The sequence below is a fragment of the Schistocerca piceifrons genome, chromosome 2 (assembly GCF_021461385.2).
Source record: "Schistocerca piceifrons isolate TAMUIC-IGC-003096 chromosome 2, iqSchPice1.1, whole genome shotgun sequence".
In the NCBI taxonomy this organism is placed as follows: Eukaryota; Metazoa; Arthropoda; class Insecta; order Orthoptera; family Acrididae; genus Schistocerca; species Schistocerca piceifrons.
The window spans coordinates 721,597,014-721,622,203 of NC_060139.1; the positions used below are offsets into that span (position 1 = coordinate 721,597,014).

Sequence of the window (25,190 nt, forward strand, 5' to 3'; positions counted from 1 at the left end):
TAAGGTTAGTTTTATGAGAGTACGCCGAACGCAACGCATGTGTGGGCGAGAAATCTAGCAATTACGACCGAAATTGGGAGACACATGTCTGTTAATTTAGAAACAGCAGATAGTGGATTGACCATGAAGATTCAACAAGAAATTATTCAGCGGGTTAATTTTAATGCTCCAAAGGGAGAAAGCTCACAGTGTGGATCAAATATAGAAGAGGAATAGAACAATAGGCAGAACAGCGGGATCATCTTAGAATCAGAATATATGTGCGAGGATGGTGTGACAATTTATCAGGCGACGGAAGCATCCAAAGCTACCAGTCACGAAACTGCACCACAGATTGTGATAAATTGGGAATCGAATCCTCACGTTCCAGTAGCATTTGTTTTGATAACTTTTCTGATACAACAGGTAATAAGAAAATAATGGAAAGGAAGAGAGATGAACAGTTCAAAAAGCCGCACAAGTGCGATTAGGACTCATGCTCTGAGGGTTCCATAAAAGCCTACTTTGTCTATCGATGATGATGATGATAATAATAATAATAATAATTCTGAGTTTCTCAATGGCCTGGTGCAAGTCTTTCTAATGTACTGCAGAATCTTTTTTCTTGTTAAATTTTATATTTCTATATCGACAGGAAATACACTATAGGAGTTCATGAGTGAGTTTGCAAGTATCAAAATATGTGACGTAAATGGCAATATTTTTTGATTGCCTAGACTTGGAAGCTTAAACCTTACACATCGCCAAGAGGCCAAAGAACTTAGAAAGTGACACGTAATTTCAACGTGATACATGTGCCAGTTCCTTAGAAAAACGAGTTTTAACAGTCTGACAGACAGACAGACAGACAGATGGACAACAAAATGATCATGTAATTCCATACTTACCGACTGAGGCACGGAACCCTAAAAATTAGAAGAAAAGAACAGTTCAGAGAAATATCAAAGAAGGAAGCGGAGAGGGCATAAAAGGTCACTGAATGTCTAAAAAAGTGAATGAAAAGATAGAGACCAATACAAAAAGAGCGAAGAACAGCACAAAGAAAATGTCGAGAAATTAAAAAGATTAGACAAGTAGGCTGAAGATCAAGTGAAACATTTGCAGGTTCAGTTAATGCAGAATACTGACGAACATTTGCTTGGGTTTCATAATAAGTTAGAAAGCTGGAGCAAAACACTAAAAAAACTACCGATGAATTAAGAAAAGATGTTGACAGTAAGATGAAGAGTATCAAAACAATTTATGCATGGAAAGGAGAAGTCATGGAGGAGGTAAAGGTGTTAAAGCAAGTATTAAGCAACATAACGATGAAATAAAGAAAACAGATGATTAGTTGAAGTTTTGACCACATTCATAGAACAGTTGTCTATGCATAGTGATTCGTCCTCTGATGGAATCATTCCAACCAATTTGTGCAGTCGTGAAGAGATCAGAGCCTTATTACAATTTACAGAAATACAGGCTCACATCAATAGGCAGAGCAAGGAAGCGTTGGTTGTGTTACAGGAGGAAAAATATAGGAGTGGTAACTCTGAGAACAATGGAAAAGACCGTTGATACGAGCACTTGCGGAGGTGAAAAAAGGCGGGAAGAAGAAGCATTATGAGACATAACAGACAGCCACAGTCATATTAGAAGGCTGTGTACATATTAATCTCCAGCCACAACTAAACTGCAATGAAAGCCCGTTCCATAATTTGGACAAAACAGTTTCACAAGGCACTGCTGCTGTCGTCGTCACACACTAAAAAATTAATTTTGTTTGTGCGTGTTTTCGTTAGAAGCAGTCATGCAGATGAGAGTAACTGAAGAAGAAGATTTTAGGTATGCATTCTCGAACTGGTCGAAGGCTAAACAGGGTCAGGTAAAGCTACAGATTCTCACGATGGAGACAGATGTAGATTCTAGAAGACCAGATCCGATTCAGTATTTTAAAGACACTGTTAGCCATAATCAGTTTTTAGGCACACCATATGAAGCGACAGAGTTCATTAGGATTTCTTTGACTAAGTTTCCCTACCGCCTACAAAGAGAGATTACGATAGCAGGCAGAAACGTGTAAGACATGAGAGCATTCCAGTACTTACTTCAGCCAGAAAGAAGTGAACAAAACAATCAGAGCTGGAGAGCAAGCCATCCATCTCGATGAAAGAGAAATTAGTGAAACTATCAGAACCAGCATGACAATGGGGCATAATATAGGCCAGATGAATAAGGAAATAACGGGAGAAATGACGAACAGCACAGACAAAGAGACGAAATAGTAGAGATCCAAAACATGGGAATAATCAGCAGAATGGAGAGCAAAGAAATGAACAACAGAGCTGACTGGTAACAATCATTCCAGGGAGGACTGTCTGACGTACGAGGACAAATGGAACATTCTATGTAGACTTCCAGGAGCTTCAGAAAGCATTATTAGAGGAAGAAAGTGAAGTAGGTAGTTGTCGTTATCCCGTGTGTAATGTAAACATAAATGGTAGAATAGTTCAGTGTGTGTGAGACACAGGTGTTGGTGCTAGATAAATGTGTATATTATGTGAGTAATAGGGGGTCACCATGGCTGGTGTTTAAGACAAATAGTGTAAAAATATGAGGTGCCATGAGCAGCAAAAGCGCCTACATCAGTGAACACATTTGGATCGGTTTCATGTGTCAGAAGCAAGGATTTAGTGCAAATTCATGACTGTACAACGTCTCACAGTTGAGGCAATGCTAGGGCTCGTCTTCATGAATAAATTCGAAATGATTGTGCGTTTTACCAAAAGATTCATTGTGGCGAAGATTGTGAATGAAAAAGTGAGAATGCGTCTTGATGACCATGTAGAGAGGAGTGATGGACAAGACTTGGCTATTCTGTGACTTGTGGAGACGAACGGAAGTAATATGCAAGCAATCTATTGCGAAATAGAACTGAAGGTACGACAGCTGATGCGACAGTAGGCTTAAGGAGAGTACTACAGCCACGTGCAAGCCTGTTTTTGGACACACCAGGGACAACCCGAACGTTTTTGCGTAAGTTTAGAGTGAAGAAATACAGAAAAGTTTTTGTTAAACTGTTCTAATTACCATTAAGCTTAAAAGAGAAGGTGCAAAATGAAATCAAAGGAATGGTAATAGAAGGTGTAATAGAAGAAGCAGTCAGCTCATATAACAGTCTGGATATATCTGTTTGGTGGTTGTTTCTCATCAGATTAACACCCAAACTGAAAGACAGACCGATACGCTGTAAAAGGTCAAAGAATTTCAGTAGCATTTTTATGGTACATGGATCCTAACATCTGTGGACTTGTGAGTGTATTACTGGCAGGCTGAACTGCATCCTGTGAACTGGCAATGCAGAATAGGTGGTACTCTCAGTTTAAGAAATTACCATTTGAACTAAATGTGTCATCGACTGCCTTTATCATGGGGCTGGGTTCCCTGACTCTGGAAGCACTAGAAACAAAGTTTCAGTGTATGTCAATTATGTACATTGACATACTAATTGCAGAAGAGACATGGGAAGACCATAATACCGTTTCAGATCAGTTAATGCTTTCAAGGAGCAGGAAGTCGCAGTCAGCTTAACGAAGTCAGTTTTGGACAAAATTCCTGAGCCACATAATATCTGCTGATGGTATCTGGCCAGACCTGGAAAAACTGGGGCAAGTTGGATATGGTAACTGTCCCTTTCACGAACGACTTATAAAACATGTGTCGATTGATGGGTAAGAATGTGACATGGAACTGGATAGAAGTAAAGCAGTGCGAATTTGAAGAATTAAAAGAAGCTTTGGTGAAAGCACCACTCCTGTTCCATCCAGACTTAAGCAAGGAGTTCTCCAAGTCAACTGATACATAACGAACTAAATTTGCCCATCTGTTCCAGGAGATCAAACAGGTAGTGTAATTAGTATAACAAATTATCACATTTGGCAGTCGCATCTTGAGTAAAGCCAAAAGGAATCACACAGTGAATGAACTTGTACGGTGATTTATTAATTTCAGTTAGTTTCTAATGGGAAGATTAACAAAAATACACAGTTATCACAAGGCTCTAGGATTCTAGATGATATCAAGACTAGCCTGTGAACAACTTAGCCGCTGAACCCTTTATCTACAAGAATTTGGGGTCTCTGTTGTGCATGTCCCAGGAATAAAAAACATTGTAGCACTTATGTTGTTCATGAGCACCCATACATCTGACACATGAGAACAATAACGAGCTAAAGCAGACTAAATTTGATGTGTTGTACACAAGGGGAGTAACATTTATGAATTTTGTAGAAACCATACTTGCTAATATTAGCAAGGAGCAGATATTCATCTTATATCCTGCTTCAAGGCACTATCCATTCCGTTCAACTGCCCTTCAAAGTCCTCTGCTGTCCCCTGACAGAACTACAATGTGATCAGCAAACCTCAAGGTTTTTTCTTCCTGGATTTTAATTCCTACATCAAATCTTTCCCTCGTTTTCTTTACTACTTGCTCAATATACAGACTGAGTAACAGCGGGGATAGGCTGCAATCCTGTATCACTCCATTCTCAGCCACTGCTTACCTTTCATGCCCCTCAACTCCTACAATTGGCCTCTGGTTTCTATACAAATTGTAAATAGCCTTTCACTCCCTGTATTTTACCTCTGCCACCTTCAGAATTTGAAAGAGAGTATTCCAGACAACATTAGCAAAAGCTTTCTCTGAGTTTACAAAAATGCTATAAACGTAGATTTACCTTTCCTTAATCTTTCTTCTAAGATAAGTCGTAAGGTCAGTATTGCCTCACGTGTTCCAATATTTCTACGGAATCCAAACTGATCTTCCCCAAGGTCAGCTTCTACCAGTTTTTCCATTTGTCTGTAAAGAATTTGTGTTAGTATTTTGCAACTGTGACTTATTAAACTGATAGTTCGGTAATTTACACACTTGTCAGGACCCGATTTTTTTGGAATTGGAATTATTATATTCTTCTTGAAGTCTGAGGGTTTTTCACGTGTCTCATACATTTTGCTCACCAGATGGAAGGGTTTTGTCATGGCTGGCTCTCCAAAGGCTGTCAGTTGTTTCAACAGAATGTTGTCTACTCCCAGGGCCTTGTTTCGACTTATGGCTTTCAGTGCTCTGTCAAATGTTTCACACAGTATCATGTCTCCCATCTCATCTTCATCTACATCCTCTACAATTCCGTAATAACCTTGCATGGACTCTCTATATACTCCTTCTAACCTTTCTGCTTTCCCTGCTTTGCTTAGGACAGGTTTTCCATCTGAGTTCTTGATATTCATAAAGGTGGTTCTCTTCTCTCCAAGCCGGCCGGAGTGGCCGTGCGGTTCTAGGCGCTGCAGTCTGGAACCGTGAGACCGCTATGGTCGCAGGTTCGAATCCTGCCTCGGGCATGGATGTGTGTGATGTCCTTAGGTTAGTTAGGTTTAAGTAGTTCTAAGTTCTAGGGGACTGATGACCTCAGAAGTTGAGTCCCATAGTGCTCACAGCCATTTTTTTCTTCTCTCCAAAGGCCTCTTCAATTTCCCTGTAGGAGGCATCTATCTTACCCCTAGTGATATATGCTTCTACATTCCTACATTTGTCCTCTAACCATTTCTGCTTAGCCATTTTGCACTTCCCATTGATCTCATTTTTGATCCGTTTGGATTCCTTTTCGCCTGCTTCATTTACTACATTTTTATATTTTCTCCTTCCATCAGTTAAATTCAATATCTGTTCTATTACGCAAGGGTTTCTATTATCCCTCGTCTCTTTACCTACTTGAACCTTTGCTGCCTTCACTATTTTATCTCGCAAAGCTACACATTCTTCTTCTACTGTATTTCTTTCCCCTGTCCTTGTTAATCGTTCCCAAACACTCACTCTGAAAGTCTCTGCAACATCTGGTTCTTTCCAGTCTTGATCCCATCTCTTTAAATTCCTGCCTTTTTCCAGTTTCTTCAGTTTAAATCTACAATTCATAAATGATAAATTGTGGACAAAGTCCACATCTATCCATGAAAATGTCTTACAGTTTAAAACCTGGATCCTGACACTCTGTCTTATCATTATGTAGTCTATGTGAAACCTCCAGTGTCTCCAGGCCTCCTCCACATTTAAACCTTCTTTCATCATTCTTAAACCAAGTGTTAGCTTCGATTAAGTTATGCTCTGCCCAAAATTTTACCATGCGACTTGCTCTGTCATTCCATAGCCCCAGTCCCTATTCACTTTTCCTTCTCTTCCTTTTCCTACTATCAAATTCATGTCCTCCATGACTATTAAATTTTCGTCTGCCTTAACTATCTGAATAATTTCTTTTATCACATCATACATTTCTTCAATCTCTTCATCGCCTGCAGAGTTAGTTGGCATATAAAGTTTTACTGCTGTGGTAGGTGTGGGCTTCATGTCTATCTTGGCTACAATAATGGATTTACTATGCTGTTTGTAGTAGCTTATCCGTGTTCCTATTTTTTTATTCATTATTAATCCTACTCCTGCATTACTCATATTTAATTTTGTATTTATAACCCTGTATTCACCTGACGGGAAGTCTTGTTCCTCCTGCCTACGAACTTCACTAATTCCCACTACATCTAACTTTAAACTATCCATTTCCGTTTTTAATTTTTCTAGCATATCTGCCCAATCTGACATTCCACGCTCCGACCTGTGGAACACCAGTTTTGTTTCTGCTGATAACGACATCCTGCTGAGTAGTCCCCACCCAGAAATCCAAATGAGGGACCATTTTACCTCAAGAATATTTTACCCAAGAGGGTGCCATCATCATTTAACCACACAGTAAAGCTGAATGCCCTCGGGAAAATTACAGCTATAGTTTCACCTTTCTTTCAGCTGTTCGCAGTACCAGCACAGCTATAGTGTTTTGATTGATGTTGCAAGGCAAGTTCAGTCAGTAACCCAAACTATTGCCCCTGCAACTACTGAAAAGGCTGCTGCCCCTCATCAGTAACCACACATTTGTCTGGCCTCTGTATAAGTACATGATGAAAGGCCCTCAGGATGTCGTAAAATTAAGATTTATTTAAAAATAAAAACTGAGACACTGAGTAATCGGAGGGTTGGCAAAGACATCAATTATGAATGCACGGTAAGGTGCAGACAAACGAAAACATTTTCTCATTCAGTTTAACGTACAGTTTTTTTTTTTGTTTTGTTTTAGACTGACACAGTGGTCAGACTCTCTCGTATGTAGAAGGAAGATAAGGATGTGCGATTTTAGAGATGAAGTATTGCGATCTCGATGTATTATATGTGGGAGTGAATCATATAATGTTAAAAAACCGTATCAAGCATTTTATTTATTGAACTGAAGAGGATTTTCGTGATCACGTCAAGGGCCGGTTTCCTGGAGTCCTCTGCTGCCTGCAGCTTCAACTAGGTCAGCGAAGTCAGATCGCCAAGAAAAATAAGATAAGCATAAACATTTTAACAACGCAACCATATTCATATTTACTTTTCAAAAACCTTTTATGCATATATTAAAACTGTCGAGCTGTGTGCCAGGACTTATGGGCACCGGTCATGAGTAGTGTTTCTTAACTATTGTTATAGTAAGAAATTTCTATGACATTGTTATGAATTATAAAAACTAATTGCCTGTATTTTCTGTTTGCATGAATCACAATGGGAGCAAGTATTACAAATAGATAAAAGCTGAGGAGAAAAATTTGAAACGAATAAGAATTGGACCCAGGCCATGTAAAATTTGCCATAGTAAGCTGTTTTGTTCTGCGCAGCAAAGGAAGGATGGCTACGCAATTTGCTTGCATGGTTACGCTTGGTAGCGCCTCTTTTGATGTAGATCGAAACCTTTTCCTCATTATTTCATTCCCTGAATTTTACTGGCGAAAAATTTACAGGAATTTTTCAGCATGATACACAGTGTCAGTAAAACACAAGGAATTGTGAAGCAATAGTTTGCACGTTATAATAGAAGTAAAACAGGGTTTGACATTATGTAAATTACATTTATCAAGTAGCGTATGGAATTTTTAACATTTTTGTGAATTTTCAATTTCTTGCAAATTCATATAAAATGACCGAAAAATAGATGCCCATTGTTGATAACAATAGCAAAAATGCAATCAGCCAAGATGGTGTAGAATTGCGAGATCGAACAATTGAAGTTCATGAGCCATGCATTTCTACTGCAGAAAGTTTAAGTAGATCAGAGATGAGTGTCGCAGGAGTGATAAATGATAGCGACGCTCCACAACAGAATAATCTTGACGACACAATGTTTACAACTGACAAGACAATGTCATGCATCTCCCAGAGCGACAAACTGCTCATGAATGAAATGTCAGAGAACGACCTTAATGTGAATTTTGACAACACATTACAACCACCACTTGGTCACAACACAAACATTAACTTTGGAAGTACAGCTGACAGCAACCACAGTAGTACAACTAACACACTGCTATGACAGTTACTATCTAACACTAACATGAAATTTGATAGTATCAATACCAATTTCAGTAATCTGACACAAGTGTTGTGGATGGGTGCCAGGAGGTGCCGTATTAAAACTCGTCCGAGTTTTTCAAATGATTTATTTTTTCCACTACAGAGCTTCGTTTACCTCGGACTACATCACAGGCCCCGCGTTGCTGAGGTAGCACCCAAGCGGCTTGTGCAATGCACTGTGTTGAGCCGGTCTTGTATGCCAACTGTAGAGTTCCAATTACGTCAGGATGGCTGCGCTAGCAGCCGACTCAGCCACACTGTCCCCGTTGACTCCAAACTGCTCTGCCAGGAGCGGTAGGCCAATTGCGCTGCTGCTTCTTCCTCGGCTGGCATAGCTGGGAATGCGGCGGCAGTGACCACTCCCATTCCGGCGTCCGAACCTGCGGCCTTTACCTTGTAAGTCTCTGGCATATGTCGGGAGCTGAGACGACTGTCCGCAGTAGCGAGCTGAAGAGTGGCCCACCCTGGCTGGCTGTGGACCCCGCGTCGGCCTCAGAGGGTCGAACCAACGACCCGCCATGGACTGGGGCGCTGTCGCCCCATCTGTTGCCGTGTGTCGCCGGTAGTCTGACACGCCCCGCTGTCCAGGAGAGCTGCCACACTTGAATGAATCTCGTTGGAAAACAACACCTATTTATAGTCGGCTTCGTGGCTCTGTTTCGCTAATGCGTCGCTCCGAGTCACGTATGCCCCACACCCTGGTTGTGCCATTGGGCCCCTTCTGCCTATAGCTTGCGACATGTGAACCGCTGTGTTTACTCTTTTCAATGGTTCGATGGCCCCTGTGGCGTCCATTCCATTTCGCAACTGCTGGTCAGCGAATCTTACTGCAATCTGGCCCACACCTGGCTGTAACTTGTGCACTCCGAAATACTGCACCAAATCTAACTTCCCTATCTTAAACTGTGGTGCCACTACACAAGATATGCACATGGTAAAACGGCGACAAAACACTGTTACACAAGATCTAAATGCAAAGTAGCAAAAGCAAAGTTAAGTATTCAAGGATTTTCAAGACACAGACTTAGCCAAAAATTTTCGCACTGAAATCGACGAAAAATTTAATGATATGTAAACACAAGTAAAGCATGAAGTAGTTTCTGAAGTTAATCGTAACATTACGGAGTTAAAACAGAAGGTAGATTCTTTTAATGACCATCATGATCAAGTAGAGCAACAGATAAGAAAATCACCGATGCAAACATAAACATTGAGGTCACACAAAATCAGTTGTGTCCGACAGTAAAGAAGGTAACCACTGTCATTAACAAAATAAATAGAGACTATGAAGGTGTACCTCTAGCTGTAGCAGAGCTTACGTTAATCGTAGCTACATTAGAAGTTGACTCAGCATGTGCTAAGAAGGAGAAAGAAAAGATTAATGAAAATAGTACGCTAGATAAGGGTAACACCATTGCAGAGAAGTTAGTAACCAGTGGTTAGTTATAGACAGATGTAGTAGAAAAGGCCATTCGGAAAAAAGAAAATGAAATCGTGAACGAAGTAAACATTATCCTACAAGCCGCGGAAAATAGGACCCGCAGTCATTTAGAAGAAAATATTACCGGATCTCGAAATATGAATGTATATAAAACACAGGCTGCAGTGAAAAACCACAATCTGTTGGTATATATTCACAAATTGTCACGAGTCCCACAGTAGGTACCAGTGACAGTTGCAGATTGCAAAATTCAAACATACCCACAACTCCAATACCTGGACAATTACCAGCCGGAATTACAGGTAACAACAATTAGAACCGAAATACGACCGAAAATGCCAAATGTCTATCAACTATTTTTGCAGACGAAGGTTTGCTGAGACTTCGACAATTTCCTAAATTTACTACCGAAGGTAAAAGAATGAATCTCGTAGTACTTATTAGTGTTTTTCGTCATGTATTTCCACGCAACTGGACGGAGGTACAAAAAATCAGATTTGTTGTGGGATACACGCAAGGTGATGTGCTCTTATGGGCAACTGAAACGGCCGAATGTTGCAACACTTACATCCAATTTGAACGAGCTTTCCTTGACAAATACTGGTCTGAGGCAGTGCAAGAGAGACGCGAGTTTTTCAACCCTGCACCATTCAATGGCAAATACGGTAGTCTATGTGGCTACTTTGAAAAATACCTGAACAAGAGACGCTACTGGACTAGCCCAATATCACTCGTAGACGTGTTAAAAATTTTGAAAGTTTATTTACCATCGCACATTAGAATAAAATTAGTCACAACACCCGAGCACGATAATGAATATTTTCAATCAGTACTCGATTCTATCCACTTAATCTATGGGGAAAGACCTGTACCCCATAGAGCACCAGAAAATCAGACACAACAACAACATAATTAAGAAAATCAGTCATTAAAACGTGATTTAAAAACAGCAAGATTGGTACACACAACAGCACAATTACATACCCAGAGGTAATGAGTACAGCAACAGAAACGGAAAAAACAAACGATTTAAAAGAAATTTCCAAAACAACAGGGGTAATTTCAACGCACGATCGAATTACAATTCACTATCACAAGGCTCTATGCCAAATATGAATAGAAACAGTCAGCTGCAGCAGTGGCCGACGCGCGGCAACAATGCCATGCCGTATGTTATACCGTAGCCGATCTTTGGCCAGCAAAATAACTGCACAAAGCTAACGACACAAACTTGCGAAGTACACACTCAGTGCAACTCACTGAAATTTCTCCAGGTAATAACTAGCTTACACTATGGCCTCGGAAAACATCAACCAATTGTAGTTAACCCCCCAGGCTATTGACCTCTCAGGGAGTGGGGGCAAGGCAGAACTACAAACCTGTTTCATAAGGTTTGACAAACGAGGTGATATCAAGGATGATTTGTATGAGTTAGATATAGCAGATAAAGTCAAGGAATAACAAGTACAAACAATCATTAAGGTGAAAATCTTTAACATTGACACACAGGTTGAACTACCAACCTAATGTCAAACGCATTTTTTTGTGAATTGAAGAAGAGAGGCAATTTTCCAACATTTCCTGTGCAAAATTGCAAGGTGCAAACTGCTACAGGTAGTAAGACTAATTTGGTTAAGCATCAGGCACCAATTCCAGTACAAACTGAACATTTTACAGTGAAGTGCAACTTTCTTATAATTGACAAACTTATTGTTAATTGTCTTATTGGCATGGACACGTTTAGAATTCACAAAACACAGATTGACATAGGTAATGGTAAATGCCACTTTTATGTAAACGATCAGATCTTTTCTATTGATTTAGTGAAAACACCTGATGAAAGTAAGAAAAACAAACCACAGTCAAATGTCGTAGTACAATATTCCTTTCCAGCTGTGTATTTCACAAACAAATTTGATACTGCGCTAGAAGAAAACACTGAGGTTAGTTACGAAATGGTAAAGCATAAACTAAGTGAATCACAGGTACTCAATGAGATGCAATGCCAAGAACTTTCTAACTTGTTATTTAAGTATGCCTATGATTTCAGTAAAGAGACATGAATTATCAAAGACTATGAATATAAATTTGAAGTCTATCCACATGAAACATTTTGTGGAATGTCATATCCCATTCCATGGGCAAAACGAGAGGCAGTAAGGGAACAGATCAATCATATAATTAAATGGGGAATTATACAATCTTCATTTTCATCCTGTTGTAGTCCAATGTTACCAGTAAGCATACTAGATGGTTCTGTAAGATTAGTTCTAGGTGATAGAAGTATCAATAAGATTATAGTACCAGTATGCATAAGACCTGAAAACTTGGATGAACAGCTTCTAAAGTTTTATAATACAAAATATTTCAGTATACTCGATTTCAAAATGTCCTACTGGCAAATATAACTCCATGAAGAAAGTCGAAAATATACTGCATTTTTTTGTGGGGGCAGAAGTTACGAATTCTATGTTCTACTTTCTGGACTGAACATTAGTGCAGGAGTGTTTATATCGGCATTGGACAAGGTTTTAGGACCAGAATGGCTTAACAAAGCCATTGTCTATGTAGACGACCTGCTAATAGCCACACTCACTTGGTTAGACCATATCAGCCTCACTGAACAGGTGCTTCAACTATTTGCTGATAATGGAGTATCAGTCAATTTAAAAAGAGTCTAGTTTTTGTAAAGAGCAAGTCATACTTTTAGGACATGTTGTGTCAGAACCAGGCATATTACCTGACCTGAAAAAAACTTGATACGTAAATGTCCAGCTCCTAGGAATAAAAACCAACTAAAAGCCTTTTCAGGACTAGCTTCGTTTTTTCGTAAATTCGTACCACAACAACTAATGATCAGTGGTGCATAGCTCAACTTGTTACGAAAAAAAAAGGCTTTGGTTGTGGGATGATAAGTGTCAAGAGGACTTTAATAACATTAAGCAGGCATTGGTAAATGCAAACATTCTTAGCCACCCTGACATGTCCAAGGATTTTTGTCTGTGCACAGATGCCTCATCTCAAGGACTGGGGGCATGCTTATTCCAGACGCGAGAGGAGGAAGGTGAGGAAGTACCCAAGGTCATCAATTTTACTAGTCGCACATTATCTGAAGCAGAAAGATCTTACTCTGTGTCAGAATTGGAAAATTCAGCGGTAATACAGACATTTAAAAAGTTCAAATATTTTTGTGGGGCAAGAATACCAAAGTTTACTGTGGCCACCAGTCACTGTCATTTCTTTTAACATGTAAGCTATTGCACCAAAGATTAGCTAGGTGGTGTCTATATTTACAAGAATTCAATTTTGAGATTGTTTATATTAACGGAAGTCAGAATGTTATTACAGACACCTTGTCTAGGCTACCACTAGGTTTAGAGGAATTTAGTGAATTAACAGAGCAAGATACAGAAACCAAAACGTTATTAATGCAAGGTACAACACAACAGTCTGATTATCATACGTTTTGTAAGCAGATGAAAATTATACAATAGCAAGATCGCAGATGGTGTAGTCATGCAAAATCTTAAGCAAGATCAAGGTGGAAAGGTAAGTAAATGGTATCTGGAGTACAAGGGCGTTTTGTTTCATAGGAAACAGGAAAAATCTTAACAATGGTATGTGTGTATCCTGGAAGTTTATATCGACGAATTTATAAGGCACACACATGAAGTATGGGGACATTATGGAGTAGGCAAATGTACTGAAAAAATTGCAACCCTTCGTAATTTTCCAAATTTGAGAAGGCGAGTTCTACAGGTATTAAGAAACTGTGCAATATGACAAAAATCAAAACAGTTCACTGTGTCACCATATACTGAGCTACATCCAATACTCACATACAAACCCTATAGATATTTTATCCCTGATAAATAGGTCCATATCCAAGAAGTAAAGGGGGAGTAAGGTACAAGGTAGCACTACACGATATTTTCATGAAACATATCAAAATGTATGCCATTAAAAATGCAACAACCACAAATATCAGAAAAAGAATTGATGGAGACTATTTGAGAAGAGTAGGTAAATCAAAAGTACTACTAACTGATAACGCTTCATATTTCATTGGGCAAAATTGGAAACAATTTATGGCCTCACAGGGCATAAAGCACATATTAGTAAGCCTTTTGCACCCAGAAGCAAGCTCAGTTGAACAAGTCTTTAAAGAATTTAACCGGTTTATTAGGACATACACCCCTCACAAACATACCCAAGGGGTAGAATACGTAACTCCTTTCATGTAAATTGTCAATAATCTTCCACATTCTTCAACAGGTTTCACACCAAATGAACTGATGTTCTGGACAAAACAGACGAATGAGTGGGAGTCGCCCATACCAAGGTACCCACTACAGAAACGATACTATAATACAAATTGAAATAAGCCATAATTACACTAGAAAACAGGACCAAGTATAGAAAGAAAATTTATAACAAGAAACTGAATCGTTTACACATTTTTTTAAGGGCAGCGTGTCCTCTTACAGACTCACCCTAAATTGAGAAAATTTGGCAAACTGAATAAGAAGTGGCAATTACTCTATTCAGGAGCATATGTAATTTTCAAAATATCATATCCTGGGACATACAGGTTAGTTTAGGAGAAAACAGGAAGAGACAAGGGTCTCTACCCTAACGAAGATATAAAAGCCTTTACAGTATGAGGAAGCATGGTAACATTTTTTTTATTGCAAGATGGTTGTACATAGTGTACATAATTCTAAGTGTAATTTTTCTACTGGAGTGTGTGTTAAGATAAAGTAATGTGTATAGCCATAAGTGATTCTTTTGCTTTGTAAACATAGGCATAAAATCAGCAATGAGAAGAAACACATTGCTTCCTTCGAAGCGAAAGTATAAACAAAATTAGATTATGGCTCAGCTGTCCTCGCTCAAGAATATGTGCTGACATCAGAATCAGGAGAGGAGACACTGACCTGTGTGCATACGCGACAGACTGACTGAAGATGCAACCAAAATAGGAATGCAATGTGTACTTAACCTAAATACAAAGTAAAAATACTGTGCAATTAAATCTACTGTCTAAGAACTAAGGAACCTGTTGATATGTGTTCAAGAATACGAGATATGTAAGCTAAGGACTAACGACAAAATACTGTGAGAGATGTCAGATAATTTTCTTTACAGAGTAAACGATCATAATGGGTAACAGAATAAACGAATGCCTACGAATTTACACAAAGAATGAAAATGTCTCCAGACGTATGCAATGACCAAATGTATCAGTGGCTACCGAGCAACGAAATGCAATCAGTTTTAAGTTTTTTCTTTCAGCGGCCAGTGCATCGTGCAAGGACAGAATATGATGGTTAAAACATCAAATTTCACACTAAGCTACTTGTGAACTGAAGTAAACAGCACCTGACACTTCGTCAATGATTAGTCAGTAAACTTTATTTCAATGAGGCAAAAGTTCCTTGAAACTAGTCCAGGTTTGTAGGAGTAACATTTCCTTATAAATCCTTGAATCAGTAGATGAGTATTTCCTTTCTTCCCTTCCAAACAAAGGAGGTGGTGCCAAGTGTAGTTAGGTTAGCAATGTGCAATTTTTTAGTCCTATTTCGAACGTTTTTCTCCCTCCTCTACCTAAGAAACAAATGAGCTCCCGTAAGTGATAAAAGCCTGTCTATAAAGTGGAGCAAAAAGTATCATATTCTTGTATTGTGTCATAAAATGTGATATGTAATTAATTTGTATATTGGATGTGAACAAAGATAAGTTGAAGCTAATAAACAAACTGTAGTGACAGAACCCAGTTAATGAAAATTTCATAGCGTTTTAAAATTTAGGAAATTTAAGTTCATAATATAACCAATGGATGGAATGTCAGCAATAGGTATAAGCTATCATGTTATTTATATTGTGCAATTCAATACTTGTATGAATTTTCACTGGAAACCAAACTCTATATGAAGAAAGTGCAGTGAGTGTGTGCTTTCTTCAAAGACAAGCAACTTATACAGTGTTTTGGATGCCTATATGTGTCTTTCAGCGAGTGCACGGTCAAGTGTGGTGACAGGAACATGCACGTGCAACGAAATAACTTATGAATATCGTGGCTCACAACGTTTGATATATGGACAAGTCAACGATAGTTGTTTGAGCAGGTACTCACCTCATCGACAGATGCTGTTGGTCAGGGTTCTCTCCGCTGAAAATGATAGTACGACGAGTAGTAATGATGCCCAGGCTGTAAGAGTGGAGATCTTCCGCCACAACGTCGGATTTTGAAAAATACGCACACGCTCACTGCACCCAGAATGAAGACAAACGCCACAGCAATTCTTCGATACGTGGCACACATGTGAAAGTCTGACGTGAACACCAAGAAAACGAGTGCACACAAATGCAACAGTAGCATATAGCATGATGACCATTGGCAACTACTTCTTTCTGCCAAATCATCCAGTGTGCGAGTGCGAAACCCGACAGCAAGAATGAAGCAAACTGGACATTATTGTTAGTGTGCCAAATTTAAATATGTAATGAACTCACATATTTTAATTTCTTCTAGAGCTTTAACATACATAGGATATGCTGACACGCCCATTCCACTAAAAAAATTCCTGACAGTAAAGGGCATTGACCCCTATTGGCAAATATAAGTAAAAAAACACTGTACTTCTCCATAACATGTCAACATGCAGTGTGGGGGCAATCGAATAAGTACATGATGAAAGGCCCCTAGGATGCCGTAAAATTAAGATTTATTAAAAAACAAAAATTGAAACATGAGTAACCAGAGAGTTGGCAAAGATGTCAATTATGAATGCGCAGTAAGGCGCAGACAAACGAAGACATTTACTCATTCAATTTGTTGTACAGTTTTTTGTTTTAGACTGACGCAGTCATACTCTCTCGTATGTAGAAGGATGATGAGGATGTGCGATTTTGGAGATGAAGTATTGCGATCTCGATGTATTATATGTGTGAGTGAATCATATAATGTTAAAAATTTGTAAAAATCCTGTTGATTTATTTTGAAGCAAATGTGTCACTTTTATAGTCGATTTATCATATCATTTGTAGTAGACTGTGTCCTATGGGTCTATTTCTTCTTTTATTCAGATTATGGCGGTACCCCCTTTTTCTATATACTATTTTTGCTTCTTTCATAGTCACTGCATACAGAAACATGATATTTTCATTTTTGATGACTTGTACTTCATTACTTGGATTGTATTTATTTTAAATACAGTTTTGCGCTCCAGTTTTATAATAGCTATGATTATATACGGCAGAAAAGTGTGGAATTTCCATCTGTTTTTCTTTCAGTTTTTATGATGAAATTATAATATCCCACCTTAATTCTGTGCTTGTTGATGTTGCGGTCATCAGTCCAGAGACTGGTTTGATGCAGCTCTCCTTGCTACTGTATCCTATGCAAGGTTCTTCATCTCCCAGTACCTACTGCAACCTACCTCGTTCGGAATCTGTTTAGTGTATTCATCTCTTGGTCTCCCTTTACGATTTTTACCGTCCACGGAGCCCTCCAATACTAAATTGGTGACCCCCTGATGCGTCAGAATATGCCCTACCAACCGATCTCATCTTCTAGTCAGGTTGTGCCACAAATTTCTCTTCTCTCCAGTTCTACTCAATACCTCCTCATTAGTTATGTGATCTGTCCATCTAATCTTCAGCATTCTTCTGTAGCACCACATTTCGAAAGCTTCTATTCTCTTCTTGTCTAAACTACTTATCGTCCATGTTTCACTTCCATACATGGCTACACTCCATACAAATATTTTCAGAAACGACTTCCTGACATAAATCTATACTCTTCAGAAACGCTTTCCTTGCCATTGCCAGCCTACATTTTATATTCTCTCTACTTGGACCATCATCACTTCTTTTGCTCCCCAAGTAGCAAAACTCATTTACTACTTTAAGTGTCTCATTTCCTAATCTAATTCCCGCAGCATCACCCAATTTAATTCTACTACGTTCCATTATTCTCGTTTTGACTTTGTTGATGTTCATCTTATATCCTCCTTTCAAGACAGTGTCTATTCCGTTCAGCTGCTCTTCCAGGTCCTCTGCTGTCTCTGACAGAATTACAGTGTCATCGGGCGTACCTCAAAGTTTTTATTCCTTCTCCATGGATTTTAATTCCTACTCCGAATTTTTCGTTTGGTTTCCTTTACTGCTTGTTCAATATATTTTATAACATCGGGGATAGGCTACAACCCTGTCTCACTCCCTTCCCAACCAATGCTTCCCTTTCATTCCCCTCAACTCTTATAACTGCTATCTGATTTCTGTACAAATTGTAAATAGCTCTTTGCTCCCTGTATTTTACCCCTGCCACCTTTAGAATTTGAAAGAGAGTATTCCAGTCAACATTGTCAAAAGCTTTCTCTAAGTCTACAAATGCTAGAAACGTAGATTTGCCTTTCCTTAATCTTTCTTCTAAGATAAGTTGTAAGGTCAGTATTACCTCACGTGTTCCAATATTTCTACGGAATCCAAACTAATCTTCCCCGAGGTCGACTTCTACCAGTTTTTCCATTTGTCTGTAAAGAATTCGTGTTAGTATTTTGCAGCTGTGGCTTATTAAACTGATAGTTCGGTAATGTTCACATCTGTCACCACCTGCTTTCTTTGAGATTGGAATTATTATATTCTTCTTAAAGTCTGAGGGTATTTCGCCTGTCTCATACATCTTGCTCACCAGATGGTAGAGTTTTGTCAGGACTGACTCTCCCAAGGCCGTCAGTAGTTCTAATGGAATGTTGTTTACTCCTGAGCCCTTGTTTCGACTCAGATCTTTCAGTGCTCTGTCAAACTCTTCACGCAGTATTGTATCTCCGATTTCATCTTCATCTACAACCTCTTCCATTTCCATAATATTGTCCTCAAGTACATTGCACTTGTATAGACCCTCTATATACTCCTTCCACCTTTCTGCTTTCCCTTCTTTGCTTTGAACTGGGTTTCCATCTGAGCTCTTGATATTCATGCATGTGGTTCTCTTTTCTCTCTTTAATTTCCTGTAGGCAGTATCTATCTCACCCCTAGTGATATGCACCTCTACATCCTTGCTTAGCCATTTTGCACTTCCTATCAATCTCATTTTTGGGACGTTTGTATTCCTTTTTGCCTGCTTCATTTACTGCATTTTTATATTTTCTCCTTTCATCAATTAAATTCAATGTCTCTTGTGTTGACCAAGGATTTCTGTTAACCCTCGTCTCTTTACCTACTTGCTCCTCTGCTACCTTCACTATTTTGTCTTTCAAAGCTGCCCATTATTCTCCTACTGTATTTCTTTCCCCCATTCTTGGCTATCGTTCCCTAATACTCTCAGTAAAGCTCTTTACAACCTCTGGTTCTTTCAGTTTATCTAGGTCCCATCTCCTGAAATTCCCACCTTTTTGCCGTTTCTTCAATTTTAATCTACATTTCATAATCAATAGGTTATGGTCAGAGTTCACATCTGCCCCTGGAAATGTCTTACAATTTAAAACCTGGTTCCTAAATTTCTGTCTTACTATTATATAATCTATCTGAGACCTTCCAATATCTCAAGCCTTCTTCCATGTAAACAACTTTCTTTTATGGTTCTTGAACCAATTGTTAGCTATGATTAAGTTAGGCTCTGTGCAAAATTCTACCAGGCGACTCCCTTTTTCATTCCTTACTCCCATTCGATATTCACCTCCAACATTTCCTTCCCTTCCTTATCCTACTATATAGTTCCAGTCACTCATGACTCTTAAATTTTTGTCTCCCTTCACTATCTGAATGATTTCTTTAATCCCATCATACATTTTATCAATCTCTTCGTCATCTGCAGAGCTAGTTGGCATATAGTTTGGACTACTGTGGTAGGCGTGGTCTTCATATCTATCTTGGCCACAATAATGCGTCCTGTACTTATTGTTATTAATTAATTAACAGATAGATTTCTGTTTGTCACTTTCTTGTTTGAAAATTGTGTTACTTGCCAGCTTTTTTGTTTTTTTCTGTTACTTACTAGATTACTCACTAGATTACTGCACTATGTTTTGTTGCTGTTTTCAACTTTCTAAGGGTTTTCGGTAGTTCGTTATAAGTGCACATAACTTTACATTAATTTTATTTTTTGGAAAATCTTCTCGCTCTTCCAATCGGTCCCAATCGCTTCCCAAGAGCTTTCGACAGAGTTCTCGTCAGACATTGTCAAGTGGTTAATGACTGCCATGTCGCCGTGGCTAGCTATAGCTATGACACACTGTATTCGAATGATCAGCGTCAACTACTTCCGAAAACTATAATAATGCATTTTATTAGCAAAGGTCCAAGCGATACCCTTTATTGGCTTTACATTAAGGAAACTGCTAAAAAAAAGTAAATGATGCTAGCAGTATACAGGTATTGCATAAAACATCGTATTTTGTCCTTCATTCTCCTAATAGGAGACAATTAGCATTTCACTCCAAAGGTACATAATGCACAAAGACATACATTTGTGTATGTCTGTGATCTATGTACAAAGTCAAAAGTCATAGAGTACATATAAAGTTCGTGATGCAGCCGAAGTTGTGTATGTTCTTTGATAATTTGAAGTTTTAAGCGGGTACTAGTTCTCGTGTTTAACCAAATGTTAGATATCAGTTGTTCCTGATTGGGGCTGAACTGATTACAGTCGCGTGAACGAATTAACACCGCCTGAAACCGTTTTCAAGCAAAACAAACTTGCGTCATGGTATCTATGAAAAATTTTCCGAATCCTGCACCTGTTGGCCATGTGACAGTTTGTGAGGTCGATGGAAAATTACAAACAATGACAATTGAAAATGCTAATTTTTCGATATTTAGCAACACCGTAAGTTGAAAACGTAAATTTGCAAATATTACACTTGTCCTGCTGTAAATGCATTGCAGTGAAACAGTTTTTTTTCTGTTACCCAAAAATTTATATTGTGAAGTAAGTGGCTGCCGTGCTTAATCATAACGAGTTTTGGAGGCTGAAATAATATGTTGCACTAGTGTTAACCGAATATAAACCCGTAGTTTAACTGAGCTCTGTACTGATAAGGACATATAAAAATTCGGCGTTGTGTATGCGACATGTATATCAAGAAAAGTACGGCTTCGACGATTCACAACTTTGGCATTCGTAATTCATGTATGAAAAACTGTCATCATATGGTTTAGAAGAAAATTTACACTGGTAACAGAGAAACACTGGTAATTCACGTCCATGCAAATTTGAAAGAAACGTCTTATCATGTGAATGTATTGATAGTCCTTAGAACGTTGTGGGAATTACGTTAATAAAAGGATTGAAATCGTGGTAATGGAACTTTTGCCGTGGTTAATTCTCAAATCTGTGTTGTTTGTTTCTCAGTGATATTAAACCCTGGACTTCCATGTGTGACTGTCATTACCTACAAGATGATTCATGCTTGAAATGACATGACATGGATTTCCAGATCACGACATTACACCGTATATGAGTTGAAAGTAAATAGCGCCACAAAATTAAGCTTTGGTAAACTGGAGAGGTGATCTCCCGTGACAACACATTGCGTTGTAGTTAATTTGAATTGTACAAGTCGATAAATTTTGGTACAAAATTTTATATAATGCAAATGTAGTAGTTATGTCATGGACAGATAAAGGAACAAGAAATGTGAAGCAGATTTGGTGAGAATTCTGCCACAAACGTTATTAATTTTTTACTTGTTTTCATTGTGAAGACTAATAAAAAATAGTAAAAGCAACTGGTCTTCCTTAAACTGTTTTTGTTGTGTGCCTATATTCTATTAATCATTCAGATTATGTTCCAGTTCAACACACTACAGTATGTATTTGCTTTGTTGCGATCACACAATAGCAGCAAAATTGTTCAGACTAGGCCTATAAATTTAATTTGACAGTAGCTATTTCCATGTTCTCTTTTCCCTTACTATCAGCTATATACATTTCCTGTCATGGTTGCAAGAAATGTGGCTGTTCATGGAATCTTTGTCATGATATTCTGGTGGGAAAGGGAAATGATTCGCTAATGCTTTGAATAACTTTTTATTCTCATATAAAATTTTTGTGTGTTACGGTGACAAACAGTAATTTAATGAAAAAAATTGTAATGGCAACCTGTAGTTTAATTTTTCTTCTAAATACAAAATTCTATTTTGTTCCATTTTTCTTTCACAGTGTTTGTAGCTATGATAGTTCACCTTCGTATACATCTCATGTTGCATGATAAATAGGCCTAATGGTGACAGGGCCATGATATTAAGTCTAGTAAAAGATTATGTTCGTATAATGAGCCCTTTGTGCCATGTTGTGTCTTGTCCTCATAGTTTCTTTTGCAATATATACAGTTTGGTTGCTTTCTTCAGTGCCCCTCTTAATCTAGTGCTCTGTGCTGTATTGCCATGTGAATCGGCATAATAAATGACTGAGCACAAGAATATTAACACAGATGTACAGTATAGTTTCACTATAGGCCTACGCACTGTTACTGATACTGTGCGCGCTTTCAAGAAGGCTTTTGCTGAGAGCTAAATGTGCAACAGTGTTTTCATTGTGCCTGTCTGCAACTCAGTGTGTCATTTTTACAATGAGTAGCACTCTATCCTTTTTCTAATATTTTAGACTGCATTCATAATTCAATTATTTTGCTGGTTCAAGCTTCAACTTCTTATAACTGATAAAAAGTGACTGCTATCAATGATTTTCTTACTCTTCTTAAGCATTTTTGTGTTGGATTATTTCTTCAGTTATCCACAGTTCTTGTAGTTACAGTAGTTGCTCCAGTATCAATTATATTGTTCTTTATTAAATTAAACTTTTTTTTTTGCAAACTACAGGCATGTTTACTGTTTTTTCCTGTATTCTGTTGGTCATGGCATCTGAAAGTTTCAGATCTGTCTTCTCGTCTGTCATGGTCCAGCTTCTTACAACTCATGGTGGACATCCAGAATGAGGTCTGTCATCAGTTGACATGTTGCCATTTTTAAATCGAACAAACCACACATACACTTGAGGTTTTCCCATACTGTTTTCTTGGTAAGCTTTTACGACATTAAAACAGTTTTAGCGTAATTTTTACAAACTAGAACATAAAATTCCACAGCTGCGCATTGTTCACCTAAAGTTGCCATCATAGAAAACAAAACAGTGCTAGCAAAATCAATCACTGCTGATGAACAGAACAAGCCAGGCCAACAACACAGGTAGCACTGAACTGGCAATAAGTTGTGCTAAATGGACCTAGCGCTAGAAATGTGAACTACAAAAGTTCTGCCCACTGCAATGTTATTCTCTTTGTTTTGGCACCCCCTTGTATTTTGCCAAATAACTGCCTATTTTAGTATCCGTTGGACTAGCTTTGGTGGGGAAATTTATGGCAGTTGTCTGAAAGTCAAAATTGTCTTTGATAATTTCCTTGGGTCTAAAAAGACAAACTTACACAAAAATGAAAATAATGGTGGTATCTCATTGACAGACACATTGAATGGTACCCATTTTATACATTGAAAGTTCCTTTACAGTGAATTACAGTTCTTCAGAGTTTATGTATCAAATGTTTCATTTTATGTGCTACAAGGTGATATTGTTAAAGTATAGAAATTTTCACGTCCCTTGCCACTGTTATGCAGAGACAGTTTGATTTACTCCTGTGCAAGGACAGTGTCATATTTTTGTATGTGTCAGTACTGTGCTTTGTGTACAGCTAGTGATGAGTGAAATTGAAAAGATACACCACAAACTGATATTTCACCAGTATGGACTTAAACTTGTCTAATTTCTTCTGTATGTTGTGCCATAATATTAACAATTCTTTGCTCATTTTAAAATGTATTTCTTTATAGGTTGCATCATATCCAACAATAGTAGTGAACAGGGACTTGCTCCGCCCTTCTGTAACTTCTCATGAAGATGTAAATGCTGTCTTTCTGCCTGTTCGCGAAGGTTTAGTGAAGAAAATATTAAATGTGTGGTATGTATTTCTACATTGAAATTTTTCACACACACACACACACACACACACACACACACACACACACACACACACACACTTGCTTCATTGTGACAGCTAACTAGGAAGTGCAACTTGGCTAGGGTGAGAGATAGTATCAGGTGGGGTTGGCAAGGGGAGAAACAAGGCAGACAGAAGGATAGAGGGTTGAAGGGAGGGTGGCTGATGGCTCCGAAGGAGGGGCAGCAGGTGCACAGGCTAGGAATATGGCATAGACACCCCACCAGGTGAGCTCGTGCAGTGCACAGTGATGTAGAGTAAAGGAATGGGGGAGGGAGACTGTGGGGAAGAGGGTGTGGCATTGGATGGTGCCAGTGATAGAGGAGCTGCTCCTGGGTCTGGACCCAGAGAGGCAAGATGTTGCAGTGGCTCAGACTGACGGCTTGGTGCTGGTTCTGGAAGAAGTTGGGGTCTGATATCAGTTGAGACTGGGGGTGTGGGCATCCTGTGTATAATCCAGATCCTTATCCATAGGGGGGATGGATGAAGGTTGGAGAACCAGGAATGCCAGGTTCTCACGGCACGGGATGTGATGTTGGTGCCCAACTGCACATCTGTTGTTGTTGGTCACCAGGACCAGTTGGAGTCCTTCATGAACTGTGATGAATCCATGTGTACAGCGAGGAGTAAATCCAAATGTGCGCACCCAGATAGGGATGGCCACCTTAAAATGTGTGGCTGCCTCTTCTTCATGTACCAATGGAGGCTGCAATAGATCTAACAAGGCTTGATGAGGGAATGCATACAACAGTTCTGCCCAGCTTCAGTCACAGATCAGTATAGGCAGTATGTGGATAAAAAGGAAAGCAGTGCATAATCGATAGATGGGGATGCAGGGTCATTCCATTATCACAGTGCATGATAAGGTGACCATTTCAGAATTTAGTGATCTTTGGTAAATGAATACGTATATGTCTTAATAATAAAACTATCAGTTCTAACTCAAACCATTTTTAATAAATTGGGGGTTAAAGACTCAAGGGCATGTACTCGGTATTAGTCGGGCACCAATTTCCCTATTTTCAGAGATCTACTACTTAGTAATGAGTTAACATACAGACCTTAATTTTTAATGCATCTAGTACGTAAGCCTCTAAGTTGAAGTAGTGCATAAAAAGTAGGATACATCATATAGATATACTTTGCTTTAAATTAGTGATTCTCTTAAAAAAACATAACTTCGTACAGGAAAATAGTACACACAGTGCACAGTAACATTTTAGTACTAGTATTAAGTGTTAGTATTATATAGACATTGCCTACAGGAAAATTAAAGAGACCTTTCG

General features: G+C 38.6%; 1 protein-coding gene across 1 annotated transcript in view; it reads left to right on the forward strand.

Moving 5' to 3' along the window:
- The first annotated feature begins 20,440 nt into the window (after window positions 1-20,440).
- Window positions 20,441-25,190, forward strand: part of LOC124776293 (aladin-like) — a 73,786-nt gene continuing 69,036 nt past the window's right edge. Inside the window, exons 1-2 of the mRNA XM_047251209.1 lie at window positions 20,441-20,739; window positions 23,738-23,865. Coding sequence (XP_047107165.1) covers window positions 20,617-20,739; window positions 23,738-23,865 — 251 coding nt within the window. The 5' untranslated portion in view covers window positions 20,441-20,616. The remainder of the gene's footprint in view (window positions 20,740-23,737; window positions 23,866-25,190) is intronic.